At 31.1% G+C, this 13,506-nt stretch overlaps 1 protein-coding gene across 1 annotated transcript; it reads left to right on the top strand.

The window, feature by feature from the left end:
• The first annotated feature begins 5,947 nt into the window (after nt 1–5,947).
• LOC139889208 (polyadenylate-binding protein 7) lies at nt 5,948–9,995 on the top strand. The gene is made up of 9 exons (XM_071872174.1): nt 5,948–6,164; nt 7,041–7,159; nt 7,249–7,442; nt 7,532–7,788; nt 7,888–7,994; nt 8,072–8,261; nt 8,350–8,727; nt 8,775–8,950; nt 9,792–9,995. Exons 1-9 carry the CDS (start codon nt 5,948–5,950, stop codon nt 9,993–9,995), a joined length of 1,842 nt encoding a protein of 613 aa, XP_071728275.1.
• The last annotated feature ends 3,511 nt before the right edge of the window (nt 9,996–13,506 follow it).

Raw genomic sequence — 13,506 nt, forward strand, 5'->3', positions numbered from 1 at the left:
CTATTAATGTGGCTATATATATATATATATATATATATATATATATATATATATATATATATATATATATATTATATATAGATACAAAATATTAAAAATTATAATCTCATTACTAATATTAATGTTACCATCATCAATATTATTATTATTATTAGTGTTATCATGTATATTATTTTATTTATTATTAATATTATGATTATTATTATAAAAATTAAGATTATAATAACTACTAAAGTTATTAGTTACAATTTGCATTTTTATTATAGGTGATTATTATTAATATTATTATTATAAATATTAATATCTTTATTATTTGTAATATTAATAAATTAACAGTATTTTACTTAAATATATTATATTTATAAACTGTAATACTAGTATGTAGTAATTCAGATATAAAATCAGATTGTTATATATATCACCTAATGTACTATTCTGTTAGAGGTCCCTTTCCACCTTTTACTTTGCTTGATATTCCTGATCCTGATTGATATCCTGTCGAACGAATTTCAACTACAAAACAACTCTGCTAAATTATTGCTACTGCATCAATTACTCACAAGTGTTATATATTATCCACTCTTAATATCTGTAAGGAAGAAAAATAGAAATCTTACAGTAAACAGATGAAACAAAACCATTACATTGCTTCACGACAACTTTCTGATCAAAATTCAATTTCGATTTAAATTTCAAATTCTATTAATGTAGTATTGCTAGGAATCACCTACTCAATCTATCTGTAAAATTTCGAGTCCCAATTTCATCTCTTGATTTCAAATTTTCAAGTCAAAGTTTAGATTCCAAAAAGTCAATATTTGTTCATCAATCGAATTCGTGATGTCTGTTTCGAATCAAGTTAAATTGATGATTTGTAATGTTTCCACGAATGTTTTCTAACCTATTTTGTGTTATAACCTTTATCTATAACGTTATCATTTGCGAAATCAATTTTTTTTTTATCATAGGCAGCGACGAACTGCAGTTACCTTTATATTTTTTTTTATTTTTTTTTTCTTTCCAATTAATCTCATTTAATCGGTTATATGTTGGAGATTAAATGAAAAAAAATCGAGTTGTAACTATTATTAAGATAAAAAGGATTTGGATTCAGTTTTGGTTTTGAATTGAAGAAGATGAAGAACATAAAACAAGTTTTGGGTTAAGTAGAATGGAGTAGGGTATAACTCAGAAAAAGGAAAACAGAACAGATGGTTAAGAGTGTTTGGGTTGTGCGAGAGGTCACGGGTTCGAGTCCCGGCTCCGGCGGTCTTTTTGAGCTTTTAAGGTAGTAACTATCTTATTTTTATTATTATTAGTTATTAGTTATTATTATTATTATTATTATTTATCATTTACTATTATTAATATGATTATAGTTATTATTATTGTTATTATCATTAGTTATTATTATTATTACTAATATCATTATTATTACCAGTAGTATTGCTTAGTATTATAAATATTATCACTAAAATAAGTATTAGTTATCAATTATTATTATCATGATTATAATTACAATTGTGATTATTATTAGTATTGTTATTACTAACATTATTATCATAACTTTCACTACCAGTAAAATTATTATGCTAGTTATTATTATTAACAGTACTATTACTATTATTAGTATCATTATTAGTATTACCATTAAAATTAAAATGTAACACCATTATGATCAAATTATTATTTAAGTACTATTATCATTAGTATTAAGATTATTATTATTATCAATCTTTTCATTAATAATTAGTATTGTAATTAAAATTAACATTTTATTTGGAATTATCATTATCAGTTTTAGTAAAAACCTATCAATCTAAAAATTCTAATGTTTATAAAAATTTACATTTTTATTTTTATTTTTCTTATTAATATTACTACTATCATTATCAATATCCTTACTAACAAAGTGACTAAAGATATTATCAAGATAATTATTTTCAACATCATTAATAAATCTAATTAATAGTATTATTACCACGATATTATATAAAAATATATCTTCTACACATAATCTAACTATATTAATATATCTATATTTATGGAAATGAAAAATTATATAATGAAACTTATTAGATTAACATATATGTATACATATATATACATAGATACATATATAAATTACAACACTAATAACAATATATATATTTGTTCGATTACAGTTATGTATATTAATAAATATACAAATGATATAGGTTCGTGAATCCGAGGCCAACCCTACATTTGTTCAATGTCGTCATATGTATTTTTACTACAAAATACAATAGGTGAGTTTCATTTGCTCCCTTTTACTCATTACATTTTTGGGCTGAGAATACATGCAAATGCTTTATTAACTGTTTTACCATATTTATATGCGTGAGTTTCATTTGCTCCCTTTTACTCATTATATTTTTGGGCTGAGAATACATGCAAATGCTTTATTAACTGTTTTACCATATTTATATGCGTGAGTTTCATTAATCCCTTTTTAAATGCTTTTGCAATATATATTTTTGGGACTGAGAATACATGCGCTGTTTTTATAAATGCTTTACGAAATAGACACAAGTAATCGAAACTACATTCTATGGTTGGATTATCTAATCGAATATGCCCTTTTTATTAAGTCTGGTAATCTAAGAATTAGGGAACAGACACCCTAATTGACGCGAATCCTAAAGATAGATCTATTGGGACAAACAAGCCCCATCCAAAGTACCGGATACTTTAGTACTTCGAAATTTATATCATGTCCGAAGGAGGATCCCGGAATGATCGGGATATTCTTATATGCATATTGTGAATGTCGGTTACCAGGTGTTCAATCCATATGAATGATATTTTTGTCTCTATGCATGGGACGTATGTTTGTGAGAAATGGAAATATGAAATCTTGTGGTCTATTAAAATTATGAAATGATTATTTATGTTAAACTAATGAACTCACCAACCTTTTGGTTGACACTTTAAAGCATGTTTATTCTCAGGTATTAAAGAAATCTTCCGCTGTGCATTTGCTCACTTTAAAGATATTACTTGGAGTCATTCATGACATATTTCAAAAGACGTTGCATTCGAGTCATTAAGTTCATCAAGATTATTATTATGTCGATTATAGTTAGATATATTATGAAATGGTATGCATGCCTTCAACTTTTGATGTAATTAAAGATTGTCTTTTCAAAAACGAATGCGATGTTTGTAAAACGTATCATATAGAGGTCAAGTACCTCGCAATGTAATCAGCTGTTGTGAATCGTTTATAATCGATATGGACTTCGTCCGGATGGATTAGGACGGGTCATTTCAGTAACGTCCCCGATACATTTGACTAAGTCTTTGTATTACTTGATAATGAAATTAAACCGACAAGGACAGACACAACTTGTCATGGGACAAACTTGAATGTTTAGTCTAAATATCACGCACTGGCATAACTTTTGGATCTGCGAGATCTACTTTTTGATCCTGCGGGAGATCAACTTTACAACTAAATCTTATGGTCTAAAAACAACGATAACTACTTTTGTTAAACCTATGAACTTCACTCAACCTTTTTGGTTGACACTTTAGCATATTTTGTCTCAGGTGATGTTTAATTCAAGCTTTCCTATCTACTGCTTATGTGATGCTACTTGGACATAGGATCAAGAGATTATCGCATTTATTACTACTGCATTTAAACAATTACATATTTCTTTTGTAACGACATTTCATTTTCCGCTGCGTACTCATTCCAGTTAATTTTATCATTTAGTATTGTTCTCGTATTATAACATGTTGGTTTATTTGATATTAGTAACGTTTCTTCCAGACCCTATTGGGAGGACGTTACAACTGATACATCAAGTAAATTTGAGGTGAGAGGCATTCTTAGTTTTTGCTCGAAACATGCACATGTGGCCCGAAAAATGCAGCAAATAACTTTTATAAGGCTTCAATTTTGCATATTTATTTGGAACCACTATTGGATATAAGATACCTTTGTAACTATTTACAACAAATTTTATTGTGCGTGCTCGGACCACAAACAACGGTTGAGTATTTTGACACTACGTAGGAATGTGTATATAAAATGAATATCCGAGCCTTAAAAGGGTATATGTGTAATCCTTCACAGCAACTCGACTTTAATCGAACCTTTAGAACTGCGCAATCTCTGAAATCTGTTTTTTCTTTATGTGATACAACACTAAGTTAATTGCACAAAGTTATGTAAAACCTAATGATAGAAGCACAAAATCAGAGTTTGCAATGTATCAACTCAAACCCCAATTTCTGCCTACATTCATAGTCGATTCTTAAAAATCAGCGAAAAATAAATATTAGGTATACTAACAGAATTCATGTTCAAATAACAGTTGATAATTTTTATCAAAATCAACAACTTCAACAACAACCAAATTCCAGAAATATATTATATACAAAGAACTGTAATTTCAATCATGTTGTAAACAGTATATACACAGAAATTTGAAAATAATCGAATAATTACCTCTTTAACGGAATTTTGCGCTGATGAACCACAGCATACCCGTTCAACAACGGATTAACCAGACTCGGTCGGTTCTGAACAATTGGAATTTAGGGCTTTGTTTGATTGTAGCGATTTTGTGTATATGGTAGGATTTTTGTGTAATCGCTATTGATTTAGGGTTTTTTTTGTGAATCTATCGATTGGATCTTTTTTTGTTTTTGTGAATCTGTCAATTTCAGGAAGTAGAGAGTTCTGCCATAATAAAATTACTGATTACGCAAAACCGTAAGTGTAACTTACAAATTACGAAGATGGTTTTGTTTCGACAAGCACATGATCTGCAATTGAAGTTCTTTTGGCAATTTGAAGAGAGAAACAATTGAGATTAGGAAACGATTAGGTTTTCTGAAAATGGGATGTATGGCGTAATGAAATTATAATAGGGTGACCACTGTTCAGATGATTTTCTCCCGTAATTTGTTCAGAATGGAAATTAGGGTTTATGAGAATGGGGTGTATTGCGTTAATGGAATGAATGGATTGACCCCTATTCATAGCAGATACTCCCGTAATTTTTAATGGATCAAGGGTATGATGGGAAGTTTCATGTGAGTGAATTTAATTATAAGGTTATAGGTTGATCCAATGGTTATCAAGTAAGGGCAATGTAAGTCATTTTTTTGATCTAAGGGTTCAAATTCAATAATGCTAAAAAAGTATAACTCAATTTTTCTTTTCTTTTAATGTATAGTATAAATAAATAGATGTAACTGCTATGATTAATATGAATGTCAAAATTATATAAGGAAAGTCGATACTAAAAAAAGAATATTTATACTCTTTAATCCAATTTATAACCTTAAATATGGTATGTTTAAACGTAGTTTTTTATGTATTATTTACCATTCTCCTTAGAAAAAAATACCAAATATAATTAGATTTTTTCCTTTCTATAAAACTGTCATTTAAAAATTAATAATTAATTGCTACAAAATACTTTTATTTATATAATTTATATAATTTATATAATTTATTTATAAAAATATTGATGAAGATTATAATAAATGTTACATTTAAATTTCCATATATTATTCTTTCATTAAACACAAATAACTATTTCGTTACCAAAACCCGCTTCACATTTAATTTCCATTAACTATTTAATTATTTTCTCAAATCCTATATATATATATATATATATATATATATATATATATATATATATATATATATATATATATATATATATATATATATATATATATATAATATAATATAATATAATGTATAATATTATAATTAAAATCTCCCCTAAAAAAACGCATGTTTTCTGAATAGAAATCTATTCTTCTGTCATTAATTAATAAATCCCAAAATTCATTCAATTCCATCTAACAAAACGTAAATCGTTTATCATTCATCTCTACAAAACTTTATTCATCTCTCTAATTGTGATCATAAAATCACAAGCGTTTTATCAAAATTATGGCATCAGTGGGACCCGCAACACCGTCAGCATCACCGGCGTTGGTTGTTCCGGCGTCATTGTACGTTGGAGATTTGCATCCTGACATTAATGATATACATTTAAATAATGCTTTTGCAGATTACAAAAGTTTGTCGTCTGTTCGTGTTTGTCGTGATTCGTCTACTGGCCGATCGTTGTGTTATGGCTACGTTAATTTTTTGTCACCCGAAGATGGTATATATACAATCATTCTCATATGCTTACATACATATACATATATATACATTCATATTAACATTCACGATCAATTAAATATATATGTTGGTTTGTTTTATGATTTTGCATGCCAATATTATAATTTATTATAAAATTATAAATTATAATTGTATTTTGTTTTGTTCTGTGAGGGATTTCACAACTGCATGCTTATATTAGGGTTATTGTAAGTTTATTGATCTTGATGATTATGATTATGTAAATTGAATTAATTAATTTTATTGGATTGTGTTAATTTTGGTTACAGAAGAATGTGCGTTGTTTTATATTATGATTATGTAACTAATTGAAAATATTTACTTGGGGAAACTGTGTAATGGTTTTTATTAAGTTTGATTATTTTGATAATGATTATGCTACTTGTATAAAATGGCTATATGATGATAAAGAGTAGAAGAATGATTGATAGGCCTAAAATATACTTAGGTTATATATAGCTTATATATTAGTAATAGCATTATTGAATTTTGTTGATTATGTAAATTGCAGAAAATGTAAAAATTCTATAAAAAAAAAAATTGAGTCCATGGTGAATCCAATTTTTGTTTGTAATTAACATGGGATTGATTTAATGGTATTGTACTTGTTAAATGGGGAGTGATCCGTACATTACCAATTCCTCCGTACACCATTTTTATACACTACAACGCCTTAAAACATGTTTGGTGCTTCAGATAAAACTCGTATTTTTTAAATTCGAGTGTCTTATTAATTGTTAATGTAGTCTTATGGAGTTCAGGTGTTGATTTTTGTATTCAGTTGATTTGTTTGTAGCTAGTGCTATTGCTAATTTCTCCCCAAATTTATAACTCATTTGGTATTAAATCTGAGCAGCCACATGTGCAATCGAAGATAAAAACAACACCATGTTATGTGGGAAAATGATAAGGGTGACAAGGGCGAATCGTGACCCTGATATTAGAAGGAGTGGAATTGGGAACTTGTTTGTTAAGGTAAGTTCGATCATAATCAATTCTATTAACATCTTTAAATGTATAACTCCGTATGTATTAACATAATTGTTTTTGTTTTTTGGTTGTAGAATTTGAGTGAGTCAATGGATAATGTTCAACTTCAAGAACTGTTTCAGAAATTTGGGAACATATTGTCATGTAAAGTTTCAACATTTGAGGATGGCAGGAGCAAAGGGTACGGTTTCGTTCAGTTTGAGTCAGAGGAATCATCAAATGCTGCTATTGAGTATCTTAATGGCACTGATGTTGCAGGCAAACAGATGTATGATCTTGAAATATATTGGTCCATATTTTTTTACATTGGTGTTAATTTTATCTTTTTCTAATAATTTTTACATTGAATTATTGTAGATATGTTGGGAAGTTCATGAAGAAGAGTGATAGAATATTATCCAATTCTGATAAGTATACAAATTTGTATATCAAGAATCTCGATTTAGATATAACTGAAGACGTTCTCAAGAACAAGTTCTCTGAGTTCGGGAATATTCGTAGCTTAATTATAGTTAGAGACGAGAATGGGGCTTCTCGAGGTTTTGGTTTTGTGAATTTTGAGAACCCTGATGATGCTAAGAAGGCGACGGAAACTATGAATGGAATGAGTCTTGGTGTGTCACATTTGTTATAAAAATAATTTGTTAGATAAACTTAATGATGTCGTTTTAGTTGAATTACTTACATCTTGTGACACATTTGTGTAAGCACAGGTGAAAAGGTTTTATACGTTGGCCGTGCACAAAAGAAATCAGAGCGAGAACAACTTTTGCGGCGTCAATTTGAGGAGTGGAGGAAAGAACAAATATCAAAGTGGCAGGTATGTTTGCCACATTTTTATTTCTAGCAACATTTATAATCTGTTATTGAACATTTGTACATACTTTTTTACATTAGGGTTCAAATGTTTACGTCAAGAACATTGACGATTATGTCACTGAAGATGAATTGAAAGAATGTTTCAGTCAATGTGGTACAATCACCTCTGCTAAATTGATGGTTAATGAAAAAGGTTTGAGTAAAGGGTTTGGATTTGTTTGTTTTTCTGCACCGGATGAAGCAAACAAGGCTGTGAACACCTTTCATGGTGAGATTATAGTACTACTTAACTAACTAGTACTTAGTACTAAAACTTTATACTTAATATTTTGTTCATATTGGTATTCAATTTACAGGATGTATGTTTCATGGGAAGCCTTTATACGTTGCTATCGCTCAAAGAAAAGAAGAGAGACAAGCACAATTACAACTTCACTATGCACAACGTATGGCGGGAATGGCGGGCCCATCTGCTCTCATCCCGGGTGGATATCCTGTTTACTATCCATCAACTCCCGGTATTTATTCGCAAGTACCTCAACGACCTGGCCTCATGTATCAACCTATGGGCATGAGGCCCGGATGGAGGCCTTATAGCTTTGCTCCTCCAACAAGGCCGGTCGACACATCGACCTATTATTCAGTAAGTTCCATTATTTCTCAAAAAAAAAAAAAAAAAAAAAAAAACTACACTGCCTGCTATAGTGGTATTATTTTGGGGTGGGATCCTTCTTGTATAAAATTTGGTTGATTTATTTTCAGATACTTAACGCTCCAAGAGTTCAAAGACAAAATAGAGGAAGAAACAATGGGTCAGTAGCAACTTCTGCTTCGAATTCTGGTGGACGAAGTGGTGACGGATCTGAGATATTGAGTAGTATGTGTGCTGTTAATTCGACGGATATTCAAAAGCAGATGCTCGGGGAACGTCTCTACCCCCTTGTCAACCAACATGAGGTCACTTTCCTATTCTTCACAATAGTTGCATCTTAATTTTGTTTTCAAAACTTTCATTAATGTGATGTTTGATAATTGCCTAATTGGAGTAGCTGATTAAAGTAAGTAGTATGTTCACATAGAAGGTAAAAACGGATAAGGTTTTATCTTCAGCTATACTTAGATGTACACGGCCTAATTAAGTTATCCTATGACTGTTTTTGACCCTTTTCCGGGCCACCACAAGATATGTAGCTGGTGAGCTTTGAACCTTAGACCTCTTGTGACGAAATCAAGACCCCAACCACTAGGCTCTAATTTTGACATGATAGAAAAAGATTGGACTTTGTAATTCTAGCTTCGGCCTTGATTTTTTCGTCCATGGCTACTATCTTAGCTAGAGTTCACTATGTTGGTTTGGCCAATATAGTGTGAAGTACTAGACCAAAAATCCTAGTTACTAAGTTAAGAATAAGTTTCATTAATTAAAAATATGAGTAAACTTATTGGTATCTTTAAAAGGTAGAAAAGGTAAAATAAAAAAAAAATAAAATAAAAAAAAGGCTATAATTGATCCAAAACATACAAACATAAGTTTATGATGCCGCATTGATCCAAAAAAAGGCTATATATATTATGTTTCGTGCATTTCCGAAGCTAAAATTATTTTGATGTTCAAGTGCAACAAAAATTCTTGATGCCCTGGGACGTCGTCAATGCAACCTGGTACCAGGGCTGGTCCGGCGTGTGCATGTTTAATGAACCAAATCGACTGATTCTAACATTGAGTGTCATGAGTGATATACATTATGTGATACTATTTAAGTATATGTATATAACGACTCATTTGTTTTAATTTCAGCCTGATCTTGCTGCAAAGATAACTGGAATGTTGTTGGAGATGGAGAACTGGGAGTTAGTTTTGCTTTTAGAATCACCAACAGCTTTAGCTTCAAGAGTTGAAGAAGCTGTGCAGGTGCTTAAGTTATCCTCCAATCAGAACAAAGTATCGACCCAAGAGAGCCTTCAACCGAAATTGCTATCTGCTCAAGTCGCAGTCAACTAAATGATGCATCATCTGAGTTCTTGCTTTACAAATGACGTAGCGTTTGGGGAATGATATATAATATATATATACCCTATGGAGAAATTTATCTTAGACTTATCGGTATACATTGTTTTTTTTTCTGTGAAAACTTGATTGTGGGTTTGAATTGTCTATACAGATTTGCACCAAGATCATGTTGGTGTGTTATAGACTTATAGATTAATGGTTTTGAACTAGATTTTGAGGGTACTTTTATGTTATTTTCATGTTGGTGTTGCAAAATTAGATATATGTCTGCATCAAATTCTTGAACATGTGCCAACTCATATTAGAGACAATTAGACTATTGGTATAAAATGATAATATTCTTTGTGTTATATGGATGGATTGTCATTTTGTACGCATGTAGATGAATAGAGATGATTGATAATCTTGTACAGTAAAATTATGAATTATTGATTACTATTTCATCTACTCCATAATTGAAAATGAAAACGAATAATGTAACTTTTAGTATTATAAATAATCACTCAATTGTAAAGATATACACACCATTCTTGAATAAGAATTTAATCTCTTTTTTCTTCTTTCATATTAGTATCTTCATTCATATTACTAGGATATATATGCCATATAAAGTATTAAATTATAACACGTTATCAGCACGAAGAGCTCCTCATAATCAATGTGATTCTTCCAGTTGCTCAATGTAACAACCCGACTTTTTCGACTTACTTTTGCGCTTTGTGTTTTCGCGAAACTGCGTATTTGTGCGTACTGAACTATATTATACTCTGGGAACTCCCTACATGTTGATTACTTTCATTTATATGTTAAAACGTATCATTAAGTACGTAGGATACTTAACCCCCGGAAGCCTTTATGACCGTTAGTGTTACTTGACGTTTTTAACGAACTGCGTACTGCGTACACGTTTAACTTTTGTCGTAATCAGAATATTATGACTACGAAATACTAATTGTTATTTTATAATAACAATTACTTAGGTTTTTGGATGCTTAATTACGCTTAGTAATTTACTAGAGCACACTAGTTAGTCTTGTTGGACTTTCTACCTTGTTGGATCTTAGCCCACCCTACACTAGCTAGTGGACTATTTAATTAGCCCAATTATAAATAACTAGTGACCCATTAATAAATAAGACAAATGCTCATTTATTAGAGAGAGCATACTAGCATTTTTGTCAAGTATTATCCTTAATGTTGCATGGGATCCTAACATAAGCACCAACTTTAGACAACCATTAACCAAAAAGCAAAAAGGTGTCCCCCTTGTCCCCATGTAAACCTACGGCCATCACCACCCACCCACACCCTCACCACCTATAAATAAAAGCCTTATTCCATCCATTTTACACTTGCTTTCATTTGTAATTTACACACACTTACTCTCTAATTCTCTCTCTAGTTCTTCTCTCTCTAAAAAGTGTAAGTATTTGATTTTTCTTCTTCTTCTCCCTTCATCACCCACGACATCATCATCATCATGTATGGATCTAGCCTTTAGCTTTTGATCTTGTTATATCTTAAAGATTCAAACTTGGGTTTGAATCCTTCAAGATCATGGAAGATTCAAGCTTTCTAGCTTTGAATCTTCACTTAATTTGTAGATCTAAATCTTTTAGCTTTAATCTTGTTATTTTGTTATAAAAATTCAAACTTGTGTTTGTAATCTTCATGTAACTTAAAGATCTAAGCTTTATGCTTCAAGATCTTCAAAAACAACCAAGATTCAAGCTTTCTAGCTTTGAATCTTCATATCTTTTATTGGATCTAAGTTTTCCAACTTATGATCTCATTATTTTGTTGTAAAGATCAAAACTTGTGTTTATGGTCTTTATGTAACTTAAAGATCCAAGCTTTATACTTCAAGATATTCAAGAACACCAAAGATTCAAGCTTTCTAGATTTGTAATCTCATAACTTGTGTGAAAAGGATCCAAGCTCTCTAGCTTAGGGTTCCATTACTTTATTTGATCAAGATTGTGTTCATACTTGTTTGATTGAAGTAATGTTTGTAGCTTTAGTTGTAAATAGAACTTGTATTTGTGTTAAGACTAAGGTTATGATGTAACCTTGGTTCATCATCCATCTAAGACTCTTAAATGAGTTGTGTTCTTACTTGGTCTTAACATATTGTGTGTTGATGGTTGAATCTTGGTCAAGGTGATGCTAACTCATCAAAGAGTTGTACACTTGAAGCTTACAAGCATCAAGGATGAGAACCGTGATGAGCATCAAGCACCAAGAACCCCACCGGAGCACTTGTTTACTATTTTTTGGGATCTGATCAGATTCCTGGACTTCTGGAAAATTGATTTTCAGTTAGTTCGTTTCGAGCAGATGACTTTTCGTTTAGGCCTCGTCTTAATCCGATATACGGTTTAGGATTTATGGCCTTCCGAAAGTCACTACGCCTTTGTAACGTTGTGCTGAAATTTCGGACCAACTCGCACTTAAGCCGTCGCCACGGTCAAACGAAGATGAGTTAGGTTCTGAAAATTGGTCAGCGGTTAGGGGACTCACATACGGAGTCATAGCCACTGATTACGCATCTTTTTGATTTGTATAGAGGTCATAACAGCTGTCCGAGGTCAGCCTTTTGTTTCGATCTCTATTCTAGTTAAACTTACCTTAGTGTTGATGAATGATGATGATAATGATGATGTCGATGATGACACTTAAACTTAATTTATTCACTTTTAACCTTTTGGGACAACATAATGACCTAGTGACCTTTGACTTAGGTTGACGACATTTTGGACCGACTTACTACCTGCATACGTTTCATATCGACTTTTACTGCTTATTCACTGTGAGTTATAGCATCCCTTTACTACTTTTTACTATTTTTGGGACTGAGAATACATGCGCTTTTTATGTTTTACTCACTTTACACGAGTACTTAAACTTTACATATGTGTGGGTTATATAACGGCATAAACATTCCCCTTAGCAGGGTAACGTTTAATCATTGGTTTTGAACCGGTGAACGCGAATATTAGATATGGATCCATAGGGTTTGACATCCCCACTCGGGCTAGTCGCGCTAGCATTTAACGAGTGTTTGATACTTCGAGGACATACACACTCGCCAAGTGTACTTTTAGGGGGTATTACTATTACATTAAGTTAGTTACCGGGTGCCCACGGATAAGCATATACTTTTCATACTGTTTTGAATACGATAACTCGTGGTCTACATTACTTTACTGATTATAAACTATAGCTCACCAACATTCGTGTTGACTTTTAAGCGTGTATTTCTCAGGTGCTTAGACGATGTTGCTTCTGCTGTTAGACTTGCTATCTTGGTGTTATAGACTTGCTGTTATGGACCTGTTGTGTTAGATTTCCGCTGCATTACTTAGAGATGTCTCAATCATGAAACTTTTATCATGCATTCGTAACTTATGTTATTTTCAAATAATGACTTTGTAACGAACTTTGTGTCACATTATCTTTTATAAACGCTATCTTTTTATGAATACAAAACTGGTTTTCAAAC

This window comes from Rutidosis leptorrhynchoides, chromosome 1 (assembly GCF_046630445.1).
Source record: "Rutidosis leptorrhynchoides isolate AG116_Rl617_1_P2 chromosome 1, CSIRO_AGI_Rlap_v1, whole genome shotgun sequence".
NCBI classification, from domain to species: Eukaryota; Viridiplantae; Streptophyta; class Magnoliopsida; order Asterales; family Asteraceae; genus Rutidosis; species Rutidosis leptorrhynchoides.

Excerpts from the sequence above, each read along its gene's own strand:
- LOC139889208 (XM_071872174.1), top strand. The coding sequence starts at position 5,948 with ATGGCATCAGTGGGACCCGCAACACCGTCAGCATCACCGGCGTTGGTT. Across the intron at positions 7,443-7,531 it reads GATGTTGCAGGCAAACAGAT|ATATGTTGGGAAGTTCATGA; the intron begins GTATGATCTTGA and ends GAATTATTGTAG. Across the intron at positions 8,728-8,774 it reads TTTGGGGTGGGATCCTTCTT|TTCAAAGACAAAATAGAGGA; the intron begins GTATAAAATTTG and ends ACGCTCCAAGAG.